This window comes from Cryptomeria japonica, unplaced genomic scaffold (assembly GCF_030272615.1).
Source record: "Cryptomeria japonica unplaced genomic scaffold, Sugi_1.0 HiC_scaffold_239, whole genome shotgun sequence".
NCBI lineage: Eukaryota > Viridiplantae > Streptophyta > Pinopsida > Cupressales > Cupressaceae > Cryptomeria > Cryptomeria japonica.
This window is the reverse complement of record NW_026729061.1, coordinates 49071-72490: the sequence shown is the minus strand read 5'-3', so window position 1 is coordinate 72490 and position 23420 is coordinate 49071. Positions and strand designations below refer to the sequence as shown.

Here is a 23420-nt window from a genome sequence, read left to right as displayed (position 1 = left end):
CTTATCTAAGCTTACACATTTTGCATGCATGTGTACCTAGGCAGTTGCACTACAACATCTATACTCACTAATCACATTTAGTTGGAAGTTTCTAAATCCATTTCAAACACATTTTGTGCATATCTTGCAATCATAGCATTCCATTAGATCATGTTTCTTTGATGCATCTCACCAAACAGTTCATACGCTTTCATGTCTATACTTCCACATTTTCCAAACATGTCAAACAGAGCATTTCCAACCGTAAGCATCTGATATTAATTGCCCTTACGTTCTATTTTGATGGAATCCCATACTTTGTTCCAAAGCTCCCATTTTGGCATAGGTAGAGAGTACGTTGGCAAATAAAACTGATCAAAATGGAAATATATTTGTTGTATTGTCTGCATTGTGAGGACACTTATGTATTTCATTGACAGCATAAAGAAGGAAAGGACGTGAGAATATCTCCTCAGGGAGGTATTCTATGACAACTGCGAGGTAGATGAGAGTTTCTTATGCCATTTGCTTTTTTCTATGCAGTCAAACATGGGAACACTATTTGAATTCAAATGCTAATGGTGATTGTCTTTTTAATGGAAATGGATGGGAAGGGACTTCAAGGGAATGAATGGGCCCACAACACACCTAAGCAGTCAATGCTTAGTGTGTGTTGTTTAAGGCTGCCCCGTTAAGACATCATAATTGATTGGCTCTTCACTCCTAAGACCTTCAAAAGTCTTTAATGGCTTCATTGAGTCCTTTGGTCTTCCAAATGCACCTACACCAACTTGAATTCTCCTTCAATTCTTGATTACCTGTTCACTTGGAATTGAATTGATTTTATAACTAAGAGATCACTTGAATTGTAGGTAAACCCCTTCAAATGATAGGGTGGGTTTCCTTTTATACCTAATATATGTCTTGAAAGCATTTTTTCCTAATGGCTTTAAATTAAAGTACTTTCTCTTCTATCTAATATTGGTGGAGCAGAGGTTGCATTGCATTGTCCTAGGATACATATTTCTGTAGATACAACACAAGTTAAATGTATCCCAGGTTAATGAAAAGCAACCTCTGCTCCAAAGATCACTAGAAAATAGAGAAAGAACTTTAATTTAATACCATCAGGATAAAAGTCTTTAATCAAGACAAATAAATGGTATGCAACTTGATCTCTTTGGAATGCATTACCCAAACACCACAATTGATCAATCACCTTTGAAAAGAAAGTGGTATGATGAAATATTTAGGCATAAAATAGATGAAATGCACTCCATACTACTGCTGCACAATATTTTGGTCGATGATATATTTAAAATAGTAAAGGAAGGTGTATGGAACAACCAAATTCTTATCATTATAAACAATGAATATTTTAAGATCCTTTTATGATATGTAAGTTGAGAATATTTTATGAAAGGTCCCTAAATGAATACACTTTAAATTGATTTTAATATACCTTGAAGTGTGCAATATGGAAGGTTTGTATTCTTAGTCTCCTACCCATTTCTTAATTTAAAAGATGATATCTTTATTAAATATCTCCTCTATTAAATATCTTTATTAACTTGATTTCTCCTTCAATTCTTGATGAATGCTTGATTTCCTATTCACTTGGAATTGAATTGATTTAATAATTAAGAGATCACTTGAATTGTAGGTAAACCCATTCAAATGATAGGGTAGGCTTCCTTTTATACCTAATATATGTCTTGAAAGCATTTTATCCTGATGACTTTAAATTAAAGTGCTTTCTCTTCTATCTGGTATTAGTGGAGCATAGGTTGCATTGCATCATCCTAGGATACATATTTTTGTAGATACAACACAAGTTAAATGTATCCTAGGTCGATGCAAAGCAACCTCTGCTTCAAAGATCACCAGAAAATAGAGAAAGAACTTTAATTTAATGCCATCAGGATAAAAGTCTTTAATCAAGACAGATAAAATTTGAGTTTGATTGTCATCATTTACTTTACCAAATTCTTCACACGTAACTCCTGAATCAATTTCCTACTCACAAGAATTTTATTATGTCTCAAATATACGGAAACAGAAGGCTTCAAATAGAAAACTTGTACATGCAACTAAATCCATTGCCTAATCAAAAGAACAAAATTAAGAAATGGTTTGATCATCTGAGAGATGTTGTAAACTTGGAACTCACCAGCCACTTAGTTTCTGTGGGTAAGAATTTTTTTTGTTTTAGTTATGGTTGTGGTGTTTATAGGGAGACATTTACAAATTTATATCCATTTTCACTATTTAATGGTTTATGGGTTTGTAATGGTAATTTAATGTTCTTTCATATTTTTGTATATATTCTTTATAATAGCCTATTATATTGATTTGTTCTATTATGCATAATGGTGTGGGTCAGACGGGTTTGCCGTCGGTGCATGAAAGCATTGAGTGAGTTCTACTTTTAAAAATTACATGAAACATTTTTAATTTATTTGATTCAGTGTTATTTGCAAAAAATGATTATCAATGATGTTTCCTTTCTCCAAGAATTCTCTAGGATCTTTCCATTAGATAATATGTAACATCGAATGACTAAATTTGTTCATTACAAATGCTTATTTTATTTAATTATTATCTAAGCATGAATTAAAATTTATATCTGTACAGAAGCAGAACATACAAGCTGAAAAGTCATGTGCAAGCAAATTTCTTAAAAGAAAGCAAGTAGGCATTATCTTGAATGACATGGAAACAAGCTCATCAATTGCCAAGAAGAGAGCAATTTTAGAATGGCAGAGGAAAGTGTTTAAGGGTGATAAATAGATAGAGAGTATGCAATACAAACAAACAATGTTTGGAGTGTCTGATGTGACGTCTCTAATTTATGTCCGACGAGACTAACTGGTTTTGGAGTTCTTCCGAAACCTATTGGGCCACGCTTGGAGGAAATCAATGTGTTCATGCAGGGAGCACCTTTTTCTATTATGATAATGATGCTTTTGCACCAAGGGATATTTGGAAGTCAATATCCAAAAATTTCTATAGTGTGGAACCAGAGTTGGCGGACTCGAAGTAATTTTCAGCTTTCAGAAGACCAAGAGGTTATGTACACAATCTCCCAATAGAAGGGTAATTTCAAGCATTACCTCTCCCCTCCATGACTATTCAGGAAGCACTTCCTCAAACAAAGGACTATTGTCCTCCATGGGATCAAAGAAAAAAATTGAAGCATGACTCTAGACGATACGGTGGTTTCCTTTGTGAAGAACTCTGCACTATAATTGAAAATTCATGAGGGAAACTGCAAGATAGTGAAGAGAAATACAATCTTGAAAAGTGGGAAGAATGGATATTGGTTTGGGTGGGGCCAAGTCAGGTGGCTCCTCTCGAGGTTGATGAGATAGAAATCATATTAGGATTTGAAAAAGAACACACTCGTGGAACTTCGTGTGCGAGTGATCAATTGTGGTGTTTGGGTAATGCATTCAAATCGATACAGCTGCATTCCAAATGGGTAATGTCTTGATTAAATACTTTTATCCTAATGGCATGCAACTGTATCTATTTGGAATGCATTACCCAAACACCGCAATTGATCACTCGCACACAAAGTTCCACGAGTGTGATCTTTTTCAAATCCTAATATGATTTCTATCTCGTCAACCTCTAGAGGAGCCACCTGACTTGGCCCCACCCAAACTAAGATCCATTATTCCCACTTTTCAAGATTGTATTTCTCTTCACTATCTTGCAGTTTCCCTCGTGAATTTTCAATTATGGTGTAGAATTCTTCACGAAGGACACCACCATCTCGTCTAGAGTCTATGCTTCAATTTTTTTCTTTGATCCCATGGAGGCCAATAGTCCTTTGTTTGAGGAAGTTCTTCCTAAATAGTCATGGGGGGGAGAGGTAATGCTTGAAATCGCCCTTCTATTCGGAGATTGTGTACATAACCTCTTGGTCTTCTGAAAGCTGACAATTATACTTCGAGATTGCCAACTCTGGTTCCACACTATAAAAAAATTTGGATATTGACTTCCAAATATCCTTCAGTGCAAAAGCATCATTCTCATAATAGAAAAAAGGTGCTCCTTGCATGAACAAATTGATTACCTCCAAAGCATGGCCCAATAGGTTTCACGGGAACTCCAAAACCAGTTAGTCCCTTCGGATATAAATTAGAGATGTCACATCAGACACTCCACACATTGTTTGCTTGTATTGCATACTCTCTATCTATTTATCACCCTTTAACACTTTCCTCTGCTTTTCTCCAATTTCTCTCTTGTAGGCAGTTGATGAGCTTGTTTCCATGTCATTCAAGATAATGCTTGCTTGCTTTCTTTTAGGAAATTTGCTTGCACATGACTCTAAAGCTTGTAGGTTCTGCTTCCATATAGATATAAATTTTAATTCACGCTTAGATAATAATTAAATAAAATAAGTATTTGTAAAGAAAAAATTTAGTCATTCGATGTTACATATTATCTGACAGAAAGATCCTAGACAATTCTTGGAGAAAGGAAACATCATTGATAATCATTTTTTGCAAATAACACTGAATCAAATAAATTAAAAATGTTTAGTGCAATTTTTAAAAATAGAACTCGTTCAATGCTTTTATTCAATGATGGCAAAGCTGTTTGACCCACATCATCTCTCGCCATCGGAATTCCGACGATAGCTAATGAAACGTCTGACAAGGATGTTGTATATCCGACGTCACTGCCATGTCAAATGGTCGTCGAGGAGCAATCATAACATTCGACGGAAATCCACTAATATAGCCACCGTTGGGGGAATTCATAACAACGTCGGACGACCGATGCAAATGGCATCATCGGAAAGCATGACAACGACTTTTCGATGGTAAAGTTTGTGGGAAGCCCGACGTTTGATCATCGCAAATCCGACAATTAGCCGTCAGAAATTAGGCCTAAATGTACTAGTGAGTAGATTATAATGGAAAACAAAACCTATTAAAAGATAAACAAAATGCAAATGGACTGTGAAAACATGTAGAACTGCGCATGTCAAATCAAGATGATTTACATGGTGATGCATATGACAATTAAACTAAGTGGGACGGTGGTGGTACTCAAGCATCATTTGTCAACATTGTCATTCCCATTCAACCTTATGGACAATTCCTAGTTTTGATTAAACCGAACAAAAGATTGAGATCAAGAAACAAGCTACAAATTTTATTTTGTTTAATCCCATCCATTATAACATTAATAAGGAAATTAAAATTGAAAGTATCACGAGCAGCAAACCATGGCAGCTCAAGGTGTGAACTTTAGACTCTGTGTATTCGCGGTAGAGTGAGTGTGCATTATAAAGATGCCTCTCGTTGCTGTTGTCGTATAGGATATGCTAAATTTTTTATTAGAAATTACCAAGGACAACTGGCACACCTTTAACAGCAGCATCCTCAATATCAAACATTGCAAGACACATTTCTTCTATATATGTAATGAAATTACGTTTACTTTCAATAACATATTCTGTGTCTACACCCACAAGAAAAGTCGTAGTCACATCAGGTACATAGCTATAAGGTGCTTGATAGGATAGACTAAAACCATCTCGATAGATGTTAATCCTCTGGTACTGAGAATCCGGCCAAATTAGATCGCTGTCTATGTCAACTTGTGAGAAAATGTTTATTGCGTTCCCATGCTGATTGTCATGAAATATGCTCTGTCTTCACCAAGCACAGGAACACCCACACCCATTAGGGTTTCCAATCTTCCTGTACTTTGAGCTTTAATTAAGGCTTCCATTCTTTTGAGCCTGGTAAAGGCCGAATCACTTATTAACTGGTGGTTTGTGCGTATTGCTTCTGCAAGAAACAACGTACGAAAGCAGCAGATGAACAGATTCACCGTCGGCAATGTGACCACATTTTTGTATGCCATTCTCTCCAAATGGCCTAATGTCTACCAAATACAGGGTTGCTTACTAGGGAGTGGGGATCACATTTTATAATAGTACTTCTTAATCTGTTAGTCGGCTTCTGACAACTTTCTTATATTTACTTCTCTATATCGACAGCCTGCTGATTCTTGGACCATATGTTTTGTTCTGTTTTTGACAGCTTTCTTGGCGGCCTGCTGATTTTTGGACCATTCTTGTGTTTTGAAATATATATTTTTTAAAGCTATGAGATTTCCACAATTCATATTGTATAATAGTTTGTTTTTCTGGGTTCGATTGTGTGTGTTATTTTTCCATCAACGTTTCGAATCACACTCCGTGATTCATCATCAGGATGAGAAGAATTCCAAAGATGATGAATCACGGAGTGTGATTCGAAATGTTGATGGAAAAATAACACACACAATCGAATCCAGAAAAACAAACTATTATATATATTTTTTGTTTATACAGACTGTACTTGTCGAGGATACAAATACGAGTTTTGTTTATTAAGCACTCCTTTGTTTTTATCACTGAATGGCTAATTGATATACTGTTGTAACTTAAACCAACATTCATTTGTAGTTACAAACCATACATCTAACCAAAGTAAGACTGTAGAGACTATTTTTATCTATGCAAAATTTTCCTTTCTCATTCGACCTTTAATTTATTTAAAATGCTACTGTATTATCTATTATTAATATAATTAGTTCTTGAAGATAGTATCTACAAAGATTGTTTAAAATATTTATCACTATGTTGGATATCTTATGTATTTTCTTTGTATTAATTTTGACTTTCTATTATGTCATATTTAATAATTTTTTGTATACCTTCTTTATATAGAGAGCATCATTTTGATGAACAATGTCATTATTATCATGATATAAATATAGATATGTTTTGAAATTAAAAAATTACCATGATATAGATATAGATATATTTTGAAGATGACTATCATAATTATCTTTAAGAAAGAAATTACTATATTAAATAAAACAAACATTCTTTTATTTGTAGTTGTATTAATTTTGACTTTCGATTATTTGATATTTAACTATGAACATTTTCCATAAACTATATGGAAAAAACTATATTCCTAATGATCTGTCTATATTTGCAATAATAGATAGGACGAAGAAATACGTCAAATTTACCATAGCCAAAATTGAAATTAGAAATATTATCGACTCTTTCAACTCTTTGCCTTCCCGTTGTCGCCATCGATGCAACAATTGGAAAACTCCGAAGTTGTTTGGTGAAAAATAAGATGCCCTTTTTCATTCTATAATCCCATCAATCTTGTCGTCATCTCCTTCTGTAGGAGAGATGAAACAAAGAATGGTAAAATAATCAGCAGGCGCCAATTAATTAAACAATCCCATTAACATACAGAATAATCCTTATAAATAACAATCGCCATTAAACCTACCTGTAGTAGAAATTAAGGGAATCTCGAAATCTTGATCAATGACATACAATAATAAGATCGCATTACTGGTGGTGAATCTAACCATATGTTGTTTTTACAGTTTGCTCTGCGCAAAAAAAATGCTCAGAGGCCCCCATTTGGAAAGGAATGAGGCCCCCTGTTGAACGCCATAGAAGTGCAGTCAACGATGATGATAAACAACACAGTCATGGCAGATCTCAACAGCTATTATCATCTCTCCGTGGAAGGAATAAGCGTGGGGAACGTGTCTCTGAATATTCCGTGAGGGACGTTCGATATACAAGTGAACGGAAGCGGTGGATTCATCATCGACTCTGGAACACCCTACACTGTGTTGCTGCACACCGCCTTTGCGGCAGTGGCATCTGTTTTGGATTCTGTCCTGGGATTACCCAGATCTAATGATTCTTGAGATGGTTGAAGTCTATGCTATTCATCACTTTGCTATAGTTATGTCCCTCATCTAAATATGACTTTTCATATGGCCGGTGCAGATTATGTTATCGAAGGTAAACGTAATTTCGTTAAATCTATAAAATCTGGCCCGTTTGACGAAAAAATAATACTGTGTCTGGCAATGTTAGATATGGATGAGGCTTCAGTTGCAGGTGTGCTGGTCGTCCTTGGAGGTTTCCATACATATTCTGTATGACAACGCTAACCAGAGGCTCCTTTACTTTCACCCGCTGCAGGTCACTGTATATGTCGTCTTACCCCTCGTACCTACAGTCCAAAGCTCCCATCCCTATCTTAGGGTGCCATGTCTTGTTACCGCTGCTGCTTCTTTATTTTGCAGCTCTCCCATTAACCCTATAAAAGAGATTAAATTCATCAATAATTACAAACATTTTGATCTAACTTGGCTAACCATACTCTCTTCCTCTCGTTTGCACAATAAGATGGAATTTTTCTGAACTACTGTGTAAAGAGGTCTTTAAAATATTTATGATCAATGATGTTTGTTATTACAAATTTTCCTTTTATAATTAAGGTGAATCATTCAATAGACATAGGCAAATGTTCCAAAACAATTATAAAGACTGCTATTGAATTAACAATCTTCTTGTATGTCAACTCTCTCATATGATAAGATTTGAGATTTGAAGAGTATGGACTTAACTATAAAGCAAGCAAGATAGCCAAACTCCAGGAAGAAATAAAAAATGAATACAAAGATCCATTTCGTACGGAAGAATTATGGAATAGAAAATCATTCAACTGGATTTTAAAAATTAAAATGTGAACAAACATCAAGAAGATGCACTCACAAAACATTTCATTACTCACATATTATAAAAATCATTTTATATCAGATGCACAAAGATAACATATAAAATTTGCATGAAGGAGGACTGAATACATGATTAATTATAAGCATAAAATATATACTATAACCCACAGATCAACCATATCATTCTTTTCTCTCTTTCCAGATTCAACAATTTCATAGATTCTTTCTTTCACCTAGTATAAAATCCATGTTGATATGGATATGTTGAAGGCTTTACTAGGTGAGATTGTATATTACGCAACTGAACATCGTCAAACTCAGATAATACATTACGAGGGTGCTCATTGTTATTATAGATGCTATTTTGCTACTAGACATTTAGTCTTGATTTGTCCTCATGGCTCTTGTCTAAGTCCTTCCCTTTCTTGGTCTAATCTATCTCAAGCTTTTCCCTAATGAACCAAATTTTGATTCAAATAGTTCTATTATTCAGTGCCTCTTTCCTCTACTACTTCAAATCACATGGATTTCCGATATGTTATTTACTCTTTTGCTACATCATTTAAATGTGGCTTCGATAGCTCTCCTCTTCCCTTAGTTATCCTAGATACTTAGTCTCTCCCTTTAGACGTAATTCTCGATTGGGTGAATTCTATGTAGTTTATTCTAATGGTGTCTCCTCCTCTACTCCTAAATTTTTGGCTCATGATAATAGCCCTTCTTAGACAATTTGGGTCCTTTGGGGTGAATTTGGGCTCCAAATTAGATTTTCAATTATTTCTCTAGATGTGGCTAGTAGTCTACTCCCACTGCAAGATTTTTTTCCTACACGTTGGTTCTACTAATATTTTGGTCTGCATTTTTTGTTTTGTTGTTATTAGTTAACCTATTTGTAACCTCCTTTTCTGTTCAAGGGTTTGAGCGTTGTAAAAAATCCACCTTACCTTAATAAAAAAATATTTGAAGTACTTTCATAAATATCATTACATTACATCACTACAAGGAAGCTAAACACCATCAGGGGGTTTCATTCTTAAGGTTTAATCATTTCATTCTAATTTTTCATTACTACTTTTCCTCTATCCTCCTTAGGGTCTACACTCTTTTTCATGATGATACATATTATCGAGGTGGGAGCACTAACATGGGCTTTGAATTATGGAAGCCACTATATAACATAAACCTTCTTCCCATTTTTTTTTGTGTTTGGGTTTAGATCTAATACCAAAAGTGGTAAAAGCATAGAGTAGACGGTCAAAGGTTGTGATGACCTTTTAATAGATGGAAACACCTAGAGTAGTGTGCCCAACACCTATATTTGACCATTTTGGAATAGATTTTTGGGAGATAGACCTTCAAAACCTCATGATTAAAATTGTTCTCATTTTTGTCAATCACTATCATCACTATAATAATTTATTAAATATTTCATCGATTAATAAAGTATTTGAAAATATATTATAGAGTCACTAAAATGTTTCTCATTGTATATAATGGTTGTTGCATTGGTTTAAAAGACTTTGGAGAGTTGATGTGCATTAATAACTTATGGACATGAATTGTTTACTATATTTCTAATCAATTGTAGCTAAGAACTATATTTGGAGGAGTAAAATTGGTAAATCCAAACCCTAAGATTAAATTATATAGTCACTAGTTTACATCATTCCCAACCACCACTAATCATCCTTAATATTCAATTAGTCATACACGGTGTTGTTCCAATCATTATAAAGCTATACTAGTTACACAAAGTGTTATTTTAGTATTTTGGAATACTACATTAGACATATGTGCTATTATACCAATTATTAGAATGTTATAATAGTCATATAAGGTGTTGTTCTAACATTTCAAAAGGTTGCATCCATCATATTAGGTGTAATCACTTTTAATGCAATATCATACATTAATAATGTTTTACCTATTTTTGAGAGAATCAATAAATCATTCGAAGTGCCTTACGAATGGTCATATTGCACCATCCATTATAGTTTTCTTGTGAATTCACTTAGTCTTAATTTTATAAATTTATTTTCTAGCTTGAATATCAATGTTGTCATCATTTTCCCCATCTTACACTTAAATTAAATCAATGTTGCTGCTATTATCATATGGATTTCTAATTAGATTAGAGTGTGATATAAAGTTGTATTTTCTTAAAAAAGTTTCGGCTTTGAAGTTGCAATTAGCATTTTTATTACAAGTTAAACTTATTATTCTATATAATTTTTTATAAAAAATGGTGCATTTCATATGTATAGAGGTAAAAGTATTGATATGTAACTAGCATAACTAAACTGGCATTTGCATCTATTGTTGTAAGTTAATGATTATCTTTTGCTATATTGGTCATTCTTTTTTTGAAAACAAACAAAAAGTTGTTAGAGACAATGCACCATTTTTTTCTATTGTCAATGTCAAAATTCTAAATACATGAGATTGTAGGAATGATTTTGAGGAAAGCACCATGTCATGTGAACAATGCTACTAAAAATTATAACCCCTCATCACTATTGTTCATGATTAGTAAATTTTTAAAAGAACAAATCTTAAGATTTTATTTATTAATGCTTCTATTATATAGAGGGTGAATTATTCCTTTCAATTTGGATAAGTTTGAACTGCTCAACAATCAAATAGAATTTCATGAGAAGTTCAATATGATTCAACATCACAATTATTACAATTAAAATTGCTGATCAAAATTAACCAAAATTTAGTTATTATCAAATATAAACAAATAGATATTTTCAATCTATTTCAAACTACATAATAATAATAAGAAAAATTATAAATATAAAATATTAATACTATATCGAACAATTTATTAACTTATATTAACTTATATCTTTGATTGAAATGTTCATAATAAAAATTGTTAAAAATGTTTTCAACCTATTTTAAATTACACAACAATAAAAAACAATTATAAATATGAATAATTAGTCGTCTCATCATTTATATGTACTATATCAAATAATTTATTCACTAATATCTTCATCTATAAATGTTCTTTATATATCCAACTTAACCATTCAACAGTATGGAGCGATTGCAACTTTCAGTTTGTAGGGGAGAAAGAACACAAGACAATAGAAACACAATGATATAATAACAGATAAGCAGTTTATATTATACCAAAAACATATTATATAACAGTTTATATAAATGTCTTCACAAAATAGAGCTGCCAATGACTCCTTTTTGCATTATACATTCATTCATTCATAAAATGAAGTATTACATTTTGGTCTCTTTAAAATAGAGCCTGTTCACAGCAAAAAACAATAGAAGATTCTAGAATGCGTGCATAAAAAACCTAACCATCTAGATGCATCAAAAAGAGTTGAAGAAGACTCGAGAAGGTGGAGTGAATGTGGTAGTTGGAGTAGTTAGGATACAGAGGCAGAGAAGATTAGTGGAGTCTAGCTGGAGTCCATGTACACCAACACTCCCCCTTAATCTTCACTGCCATATATGTCTACAATACCAATTCCTTCTCGGAGGTGTTCAAAAACATTATTTGCAAGTGACTTTGTGAAAATGTCTGCTAGTTGTTCATTGGACCTGCAAAACTGAAGATATATGTCACCATTGTTCACCAATTCTCAAATAAAATGATATCTTGTATCAATATACTTGCTCTGTTTATGAAAGACATGATTTTTAGATAAAGCAATTGCTGAATTGTTATCACAATAGATTTTCATAGGTTCTTCTTGTTGATGCCGCAAATCTGAAAGTACTCTCCTCATCCATACTGCTTGGCAAGCTACTGATGTGGCTGCAACATATTCTGCTTTAGCTGATGAGAGGGTAACAATTGGTTGTTTCTTTGATGCCCAAGAGATAGCACCAGAACCAAGATGAAAGATATACCTAGAAGTTCTTTTTCTATCATCTATGCTACATCCCCAATCACTATCTATATATCCAATCAGTTTGTAGTCATCTGAAGATGTATATAAAATCCCAAAACTCTTTGTTCTAGCAATATACCTTAAAATTCTTTTCCTAGTTTTCCAATGTGATTCTTTTGGTTTATCCATGAATCTAGAAATAAGACTAACCCCATACATAATATCCGATCTTGTGGCAGTTAGATACATGAGGCTACCAACTAATCTTTTGAATAAAGTTGCATCTACACTAGGAATTTTGTCATCCTTACTAAGTTTTAAACCCAAAGCAATGGGTGTAGGTGTTGGATTCACATTTGTCATCTTAAATCTCTTCATCAAATCAATAGCATACTTGCTTTGACATATGAAGATGCCTTGATCATTTTGACTTACCTCCATGCCAAGAAAGTATCTCATGAGCCCCAAATCAGTCATATCAAATTCCTTTTTCATGGTTGCCTTGAATGAGTCAATGGACATATTACCTATGAATATCAAATCATCTACATACAAACAAACTATCAAAATTTCCTTTTTATCATTCACTTTGACATACAAAGTTGGTTCATTGCCACACTTGCCAAAACCATTGTTCACAAAATAAGAATCTATCCTGTTGTACCAAGCTCTAGGAGCTTGCTTCAAACCATATAGGGCCCTTTTCAGTTTGTATACCTTATGTTCTCATCCTAGAATTTCATAACCAGGTGGCTGATTTACATACACTTCTTCTTCTAAAATACCATTCAAGAATGCTGATTTAACGTCCATTTGGAAAACTTTCCATTTGTTTTGAGCTGCTACAGATAAAATCATTCTTATTGTATCCAATCTTGCCATGGGTGCAAATGTTTCATTGTAGTCTATACCTGGTTGTTGTGCAAAGCCTTTAGCCACTAGTTGTGCCCTATGTTTCTCTACTTTTCCATCAGCATTATACTTTGTTTTGTAAACCCACTTAGCTCCAATCACATCATTGTCTTTAGGAAGCTCAACTAGATCCCAAGTTTGATTATTTTTAGTGAATTGGATTTCTTCATCCATGGCTGCAATCCATTTGTCATCTTTAATAGCATTTTCAAAGCAAATTGGATCAGCTTGTATCAGGAATGCAAAATTAGTGCATATATCATCATTTTCAACCTCTTGGATTTCATCATAAATCTCCCTTAGACTACGTGTCTTCTTTGAAGTGTTTATGGATATTGATCTTAGTGATGCAAGGGTTGGATTAGAAGATTCACTGTTGTTATTACTTGCTGGTGTTGTAGCATTTGGAGTGCTAGGTGCTCTAGAAGGTGTTGTAGGTACATTTGCTTGTATAGTAGGATTCTCAACTTGAGTTTCATTCTCTTCATTCTCTTGTGGAACACTAGCTGCAACTATAGTTGTTTTGTCTATGCTACCATCCCATGCTTCATCTTCAACAAACTCAACATCACAACTTATAATCAGCTTCTTTGTGATAGGATTGTACAACTTATACGCCTTGGATTTTTCACTATATCCCACAAATATGCACTTCTCTCCTCTATCATCTAGTTTATTTCTCAACTCTTGAGGTATCAAGGAGTATGCCACACAACCAAAAACTCTTAAATGTGATATGTTATGCTTCCTTTTGCTCCAGGCTTCTTCTAGTGTTTTATTTATCACTGCTTTTGTTGGACACCTATTTAATATGTATACCGAGCATGCAACCGCTTTCACCCGACACTCATTTGGTAGATGTTTTTCTTTTATCATACTTCGTGCTATTTCCATAATTGTTCTATTCTTTCTCTTAGCTACTCCATTTTGTTGAGGAGTATACCTTGCTGTAAATTGTTTATTTATGCCATTTTCTTTGCAAAAATTCTGAAAAATCAATTGATATGTACTCTCCACCTTGATTAGTTCTCAATGTTTTAATATAGTATCCAGTTTATTTCTCAACTTTTGTCTTGAACTCCTTAAAAATAGCAAATACATCTGATTTATATTTCAAGAAATAAATCCATACTTTTCTGCTAAAATCATCAATAAATGTCAAGAAATAAAGCTTTCCACTTATGGAAGGTGTTTGCATAGGTCCACAAAGATCTAAATGTAATATCTCAAGTGGATGTTTTGCCCTATAAGACTCGCCAGCTAGAAATTATTTTCTATGTTGCTTTGCCAATATGCAACTCTCACATGTGGTCTTAAGTAGCTCTATTGGTGGTAGCCCATATACCATTTTCTTCTTGTATAACGGCTGTAACCCTTTGAAGTTTAAATGCCCAAGCCTTAAGTGCCATAACCAAGTTTCATTTTTATATGAGGGTTTGAAAGCTAATTCAGCAACCTTTTGCAATCCTTGTGTCTCTACAAATAGTTCACTTTGAATTCTTAATGGAAACATCCTGTTTTTTGTCATTTCTACTTTTGCAATCAGCCCATTGCTTGGTTTCTTGTCTAGAATCACACATTCACCATTTTCAAAGTATATTCTATATCCTTTTTGCACTAGTTGTCCAATGCTTATGAGGTGGTGTTGCAATCCAAGAACATAGTATACATCAGAAATATGCTTTTCTTCACCTTGCTCAGATCTTATATTAATTGACCCTTTGCCCATGACTAAAACTCGTTGATCATTTCCTAATTTTACTTCTGATTTTACTGAGTCATCCATTATTGCAAACATCTCCTTATTACAACTCATATGATTACTAAAACCTCTATCTAGGAACCATACTTCTTTGGAACTCTCTTGTGCTACATTGCATGTTATCAATATGGTGTCTTGCTCATTAGTGTTTGTCTAATTTTCATTTGTAAAATGTGCCTTTTGCTTGTTCCTATCATATTGTTTTTTTCTACTTCTTGATGCAAAATGCCCAAATTTATTGCAATAATAACATTGGATGTTTGATTTATCATACCTTTCTCCTTGATGATGGCTATGAGAATGGTTGCTCCCCCTTCCTCTTGTTGGTGTAGAATGGGCATGTGGGCTCGAAGCTGGTCTTCTACTTTCAAATTGTGTATTTTCTCTTCCTCCCCTTGGTGTAAAACACCCTCTACCTCTGTTGTGATTTGATCTCCCCCTTATTTTGCCAAAAGAAAGTTGACTCTTGAATGCATTTTCCAATGATGATGTCCCTAATCGATTTATTCTTTGCTCATGCACTAAGAGTGACCCCATTAATTCATCTACTAATAGTTGAGCAAGATCTTTGGCCTCTTGAATGGCTATTACAATTGCATCAAACTTGGTAGGCAGACTTCTAAGTATTTTCTCTACAATTTTTTGATCTTCAATAGTGTCTCCATAGGACCTTAGCTGATTTACTGTTGACATTGCATGAGTGAAAAATGAATCTATTGAATCTGAGTCCATCATTTGCAGATTTTCAAAATCCCTTCTAAGTATTTGTAATTTTGCCATTATTACCTTGCCTGTGCCTTGGTATGCTGTTTGCAAACTGTCCCATGCTTGCTTTGATCTTGTGGTAGAACCAACCTTTGGAAAGATTGATTCCTCCATTGCTTGTTGAATGAAAAATAGTGCCTTTGCATCTTTCTTCTTGTTTTCCTCTAGCAAATCTTTCTCAACTTGTGAAAGTGCTTGATATGCCTGTTGATTTGGTGGTTTAGGGAACCCATTTTCAACAAAGTTCCAAATACCCTTGGAGCAAAATAAAGTTTTCATTTTAATACTCCAATAGTCATAATTTTTGCCATTAAAAATTGGAATCTGTGGTTGTGAAATACTTCCACTTGTTCTTGTCATAATTTTTTTCAGAATAAAACTTTGCCTTTGCAGGGTTCTCTGTTTGTTTCTGCAGGAGCCCCTTCTACCTTAATTAAAAACTTTGACTTTCCTCACTAGTTTGCACTTCTGAATAATGGTAGCTTCTCTCTTTCTTTATCAGCAACAATATGTATCTAGTAGCTTTAATCTGGTAGCTATGTTAACTGTCAACTTCAACAAGTTCTTTGTTACCTCTGTGTCTTCTCCACACATCAATATTACCTTCAACAACTTCACCTCATAGAGATGATTGCTTGCAGACTGGCTGCCTTCTCTATTTGCCTTTATCTGCAACTTTTGCCTTGATTTCCCTGTTCTGATACCACTTTGTAGGGGAGAAAGAACACAAGACAACAGAAACACAGTGATATAATAACAGATAAGCAGTTTATATTATTACCAAAAACATATTATATAATAGTTTATATAAATGTCTTCACAAAATAGAGCCCCCATGACTCCTTTCTGCATTATACATTCATTCATTCATAAAACAAAGTATTACATTCTGCTCTCTTTAAAACAGAGCCTGTTCACAGCAAGAAACAACAGAAGATTCTAGAATGCATGCATAAAAAACCTAACCATCTAGATGCATCAAAAAGAGTTGAAGAAGACTCGAAAAGATGGAGTGAATGCGGTAGTTGGAGTAGTAGGGATACGGAGACAGAGAAGATTAGTGGAGTCCAGCTGGAGTCCACGTACGCCAACACAGTTAACATACGATTGATATGAAGCAAGAAGTTGGAAATTTTATTGCGTTTGATTAATCTATTAATAAAGAAATTACAATAGAAAGTACCGCCAGCGACAAACCATGGCAGCCCAAGGTGAGAGCTTTAGACTGTGAGTATTCCGGGTAGAGTGAAGGGCCATTCACAAGACGCCTGCAATTGGTGGTGACAAACGAAAGAGTCTCATTGCCATTGTCGTAAAGAATATGATAATTTTGTTGTTGAAAATTTCCAAGGACGGCTGGCACACCTTCAACAGAAGCATCCCCCATGTCCAGCACTGCCAGACACACTACAGAAGGATCAACGTCTGTATATGTAATGAAATTCTGTCTTCCTTCAATAACAAAGTCTGCGCCCCTACCCATGTGAAAAGTCATATTCAGATAAGGTGCCAAGGCATAAGGTGATTGATAGCATAGACTAAACCCATCTCGAGAATTGTTAATTCTCCGGAACCCAGAAGCAGAATCGAAAAGAGAGTCCAAAACAGATGCTACTGCAGTGAAGGCGCCATGCGGTAAAACAGTGTACGGTGTTGCAGAGTCGATGATGAATCCCCCGCTTCCATTCGCTTGTATATCGAACGTTCCTTGCGGAATATTCACAGATATATTCCCCACACTTATCCCTTCCATAGAGAGGTAATAGTAGTTGTTGAGCTCCGGCCTGGCTGAGTTTTTTATCATCATTGTCGACTGCACTCCTGTGCCGCTCAATTCTTCTGCGCTGCCAAAAAGGAGAGGCGTGTAGGTTATGTCATCGTAGTCTTCCGCATAATCATCAGCAAGACAGTAGGAAAATTTAGACTCGCCAATCTGTGAGATAAGCGATAATTTCCCTCGCCCGAGCCCCACAACGCCGTTTCTCCCCACGAGGCCGTTGTTCCACACCACGCCGTTGGCGCCCACCTCGCTCTGTCCCTGGGTGTCATGGCTGCACCCAAACGCTACTCCACCAAAGGAATGCACGGCCCCGCTTCCATTTGTCATGGTGAAGGTCTCGGAGAATAACTCGCCCGATATGTTCCGGCCGCCTGTGTAATTATGAGAAAATTGACAGTTTGTTGAACAGGTGGAATTGGGAAGATCAGAGCAGAAGGAAGATGGGCAGGGAACAGATTTGAAGGTAGAGGAACCTGCGGGGAGGGCTGTACAGTCAAACCAAATTAGATCGCTGCTCGTATCAACTTGTGAGCGTATGTTTATTGGTGGCGTTCCCATGCCAATTGTCATGAAGTATGCTCTGTCCTCGCCCACCACAGGAACACCCATACCCACTAGGGTTTCTAGTCTTCCCGTACTTTGAGCTTTAATTGAGGCTTCCATTCTTTTGAGCCTTGTAAAGGCTGAATCACTTCTGAAGTGGTGGTTTGCGCGCATAGCTTCTGCAAGAAACAACGTACAAAAGCAGCACATGAACAGATTTACCGCAAGCATTGTGACCACATTTTTGTATGCCATTGTGGACTTAATTTTTCTAGCCTCCAGTTACAGGCCTGCTTAGTGGGGACTGGGGATCGCCTTATATAACAGTATCCTACATTATCTATGAGTCGGTTTCTGACAACTTTCTTATATTTGGTTTTCTATATTGGCTCCCTGTTGGATTCTTGGGCCATTCTTGTGTTTAGATATTTTAATTTTTTGGGGTTTTTGACAGCTTTCATGGCAGCCGGCTGGTTCTTGGACCATTCTTGTACTTTGACATTGATATATTTTTGTTTTGATGAGAATCTCCCACAAGACGATGAATGGAAAGGGGATTCAAGGAAGTCGTTTACAGTCTGTACATTTACTTGTCGACGATGCAAGTTGGTAATTTATTTATTAAGCATTACTTTGTTTTTATCTCTAGACGGCCAGTAATTGCGTTTGATGGCACATTTGTGCGAGATAATTTATCCCAATTCCATCCTGTGTACTGCTACAAATTGATTTGTGAGTTTACTATATCAAATCCATTACTTTCTTATCATACCGTGCTACAAATACAGGAAGGAATGCACTATTCTCAATTTAGGGTTAGCAATAATCCAAAACAATGTGTAAGAGAGAGAGAGAATCCTTGCATAGGATTTTGACAAATGATGTTGTAGTGAGGAATGTGAGTAATGAAGAGAGTATTCCTCTAATAAAAACAATTTCAGATCAACAGAGTGAATTCATAATCAAAATGAAAATTATAATTGAATTATTTTAAGAGGATGGAAATAGCCATGAACATTGGAGAGTAAGAGTGTGAGAGTATAGAGTGTGAGTGAACAAAATGAAGGAGGCAAAATAATGGGATTGGAAAATGATCTAAATGGAATGGATGTTAGAGACTATAAATTAATAAATGTTATTTTCAAGATTAGAAGAAATAACGAAAAATAAAAATTTGAAGTTTCTTAGTGTGTCTAGGTTTAGAACATCTAATTCATTAGCTAATTGAAATGTAAGGATATTTTGAGTATGATCCAATAGAGGACCCCAACAAAACAAAGGTAACATCAACCAAGAAAAAAATGCATGTTTTACTTTAGTGGAAAAATGTGTTGTTGAAATAAACAAGTGGGAAGAAAAATGACTACTTAAAATAGGATAGTTACTAGAATGAAAACCATGTTATTCCAACATGGTTATCAACTTGAGTTATTGAATAAATTTTAGAAATTATAAAAAATGGAAATGCGTGTAAAGAAATAAAATAAAATTTCCATAAGATCGGATAATAATAGCTAGATCATGTGAAGGCTTCATGATATGTCAATGTCCTAAAGATGAATACAATGTATGATTTGAACATTGTAAAACTATAATTTTTTTAAGAACCCTATCAATAGGTTTGTATAAATAAGGAACCAATATCAAAAAGGCACAAATGTTTAGATAAAGGTAGAGGCTGGTTTGATAAGGATACAATATATGCAATTAACAAAGGGAAAATACAACCATTATAAAGAGGCTAGTTTTTAACATACTTAGAACAAAATACATAGAACAATAGGAAGATGTTACTCTTGAAGAGGTATATATTTTTTTGAGGTAGATGTTAGAATTTTTAATAAAATTATTTTATATATGGACATCCTAGATATTGGTCATATAAGTTTCCACAACACATGATAAAAACATCAAGATAGAGTGAGATTAGTAGTATACATGTATACAAATGAGGTCAAGAGTTCATATGATCAATCAATCATCGAGTGATTCTATTTAGTTGACAAGGAAGAACTTAAAATAAGGAAAGATAGTTTTGGAGTTCAACCATTCAAAAGAGAAACCCATTTATTATGATGTTTAAGATTGGTTTAAATTTTTAGAAGGTCACAACAAATAGTTCATATATACACAACCTAGTTTAAATTGAAATGGTAGGGAAGACATGGTTTGAAGGGCTATCTCATACCTTACATAGGGTAATGATTATAGAGGGATCATCAAAGTATTGTAAAAATAATGTTTATTGAGATTCTAAATATGCAACTATGAAGATAACATATGCCATCACATTATTGACCTTTGGAAATGCTCTATTAATTGATCTTGATATATAATCACAAAAATAAAAGTATTTCATATTGAGGAGAAAAAGTCCGTTTTAATAAACTAAATTTTGATTACTTCATGTGCAAATTGTGAGACTAAAATAAATAATTTTAAGAAATCAACCTATTTTTACATAAACATATTAGTATAATATAGATAAATTCTTGAGGATTGCTATGATGGTTGTCTATAGTAGAAAGATCACTATGTTAGATATGGGACATTTTTTGTTCATTTATATTTACATTAATTTTGGCTTTCCATCGTATCATATGTAACCATGAACCATGATTTGTTAGGCATTTCTTGTAAAATTAATGAAGAACATTATTTTCATAATTAGATTAGTCTATAACTTTTCGATAATAGATAGGACAAATAAATAAAAGTGATTAATAAAGCAATTGTCTATCTTACATAGATATAATCTTACATCATCTCTCCTTAAAAAAATATAAACATAGAACATCTTTTTTACTAACAATATTTATGTTATCATTTATAATATAATATGAATTATATTTAAAAAAGTAATTGAAACATGCCATATTTCTAAAATCCAAACTAAATTAGAAAAAAACTTTTTAATCTATAGTAAAATTTAAAATGGGAATTCAGAAATGTTTTACAAGGTCGAATTTTACGTGAAATGTTTGATCAACATGTTCACTTCGGCCAAAATTGAAATTACAAAAAACCAACTCTTCTCTTGATTCCGCGCCTTTCCCATTGTCGCGTTCGATACAACAACTAGAAAACTCCACACGTTGTTTCTTGTAAAACAAGATGCCCTTTTTATTCTATAATCTCATCAATCTCGTCGTTATATCCTACGGTTGGACAGATGAAACACAGAATGCTGAAGTTACCTGCAGGCGCACAATTTATTAAACAATCCGATTAACATTTAGACTAATCCTTATAGATGACGACCCCCAGTAAACCTGCCTGTAGTAGTAATTAAGGGAAATTTGAAAGCCGGATTGATAGGTGCCCAATGGCACACAATAATGCGATAACATTACTTGTGGCGGATCTAACAATATGTTGTTTTTCAGTTTGCTCTATTCAGAAGAAGCGCGTGGAGGCTCCCATTTGGAAAGTAATTCTGCCTCAAAAGAATAGAAGCCTCGATTAAAGCTGTGCAATCAGGAATGACCGAAGCCCAACTGGGTGGCGCTGTTGCTCCTTTGATCCGCTTGCCCACAACACATGTAGTGAACATTGGCATCAGAACCCCACCAAGAAATTTCCGAGGACAAGTGGACACGGGAAGCGATTTGATTTGGTTTCAGTGCGATACCTTCAATGGCTCTAGGAGATGTACTCCTCCTATGTTCTACCCAGAAGATTCCTCCACTAAAAGATGGGTTCCCTGCTCTTCTTCCCTCTGCTCTGCCCTTGGCAATTCAACTTGTGCGCTGGACTGTCAATATTCTCATATATACATCGGAAGCTGGGACACGTAGGGAGAACTGTCATTCTGTGGAGAACGGATGCTATTCACGCATGCAACTACATGCATCGCCACTATTCTAAGAATTCAACGTAAAAAACTATCATGCACTGTCATACAGTTTTTTTAGTTTTTGCATGAGATTCACTAAGCTAAATATAGGAAGATTCGAATAGTTTTTTTTAGGTTAGTTAATATTTGTTTTTAGTAAATAAAGCATGTTGTGCATGCACTTATTATATTCTTAATTTAGGGAGTAGTTTGTTTTCAGTTTGATAGACTGAGTAGCTTTCCATGCAATGCTGGAATATATTTAGAACTATAGTTATTATTAATTCTTCTAGACTGCAAATTCTTTATATACATAGCCTCTATGTAATTTCTAATTATGCCACAATAAAAGAAATTGGTGTGTACAATTCCAAAAACAGGGCACTTTGTTTTTTTATTCTGAATTGTGATTTCTTTTTGCAATTTATTCTTTTGTTGTTGTTTGCTCTCTCTATTATTATTTTTGTTAATCAACTAGTTCAAAGAGGATAGGTCAAGTTCAAAATTCTACACGTGGTATCAGAGCAGGTAAAATTGTTTTGGGTTAAATTTTTATTGTTGGAATTTTGACAAAGTTAATCATGTCGAATTCTAACCATATGCCTATTCTAGAATTTGATGGGAATGATTATGATTATTGGTGCATTAAGATGCTGACCTTTTTTATTATAAGAGATTTGTGGGAGATTATTGAATCGGGTTATGAAGAGCCAACTGATTGGAATGCCCTTACAGCCAATGAAAGAACAACAAGAAAAGAAGCAAGGAAAAAGAATGCTCAAGCTTTGTTTCACATTCATATAGCTCTTGATAAGAGTTTATTTCCAAGAATATCAGGAGCAACAACTGCCAAAGATGCCTAGAAGACTCTACAAAAAGTTTATGAGGGTAGTGATCAAGTTAAAGTAGTTAGGCTTCAGACATTGAAGCGAGAATTTGAGAATTTGAAGATGCAAGAAGCTGAAAGTATAAGTGATTATTGTGTCAAAGTCAAAGATGTGGTCAATAAAATGGCTAGCCACTACACTTGGGGAAATTGTAAGCAATGAAGTTTTGATAAAAAAATGTGTTGAGATCTTTGACACCCAGATGGAATCATGTAGCAATAATCATAGAAGAAAGCAAAGATTCGACAAAACTACAATTTGATCAACTGGTTGGATCCCTGATGTCTCATGAAGAAAGATTGACAGATTTTTTTGAAGGCGTAGAGAAAGCATTTTCCTCTAAATTGCTAATCACAAAAAATAGAGATGCAAGCAGTAGTAGTGCCAAAATAAATCAAGGCCAAGATAAAGGGCAAAACCAAAATTCTTCAAGAGGTAGAGATAGAGGCGGCTCAAGAAGAAGAGGTGGTTTCAGAGGAAGAGGTAGAGACAGATTTGATAAGAGAAATGTTCAATG

General features: G+C 34.5%; 1 protein-coding gene across 1 annotated transcript; it reads right to left on the bottom strand.

The window, feature by feature from the left end:
• Window positions 1-16756: 16756 nt before the first annotated feature.
• Window positions 16757-18436, bottom strand: LOC131046120 (aspartic proteinase nepenthesin-2-like). Its single transcript, XM_059215732.1, has 3 exons — window positions 17042-18436; window positions 16858-16929; window positions 16757-16768 (listed from the first exon to the last, which is right to left on the bottom strand). The coding sequence occupies exons 1-3, from the start codon at window positions 18434-18436 to the stop codon at window positions 16757-16759; spliced, it is 1479 nt and encodes a 492-aa protein (XP_059071715.1).
• Window positions 18437-23420: the final 4984 nt, after the last annotated feature.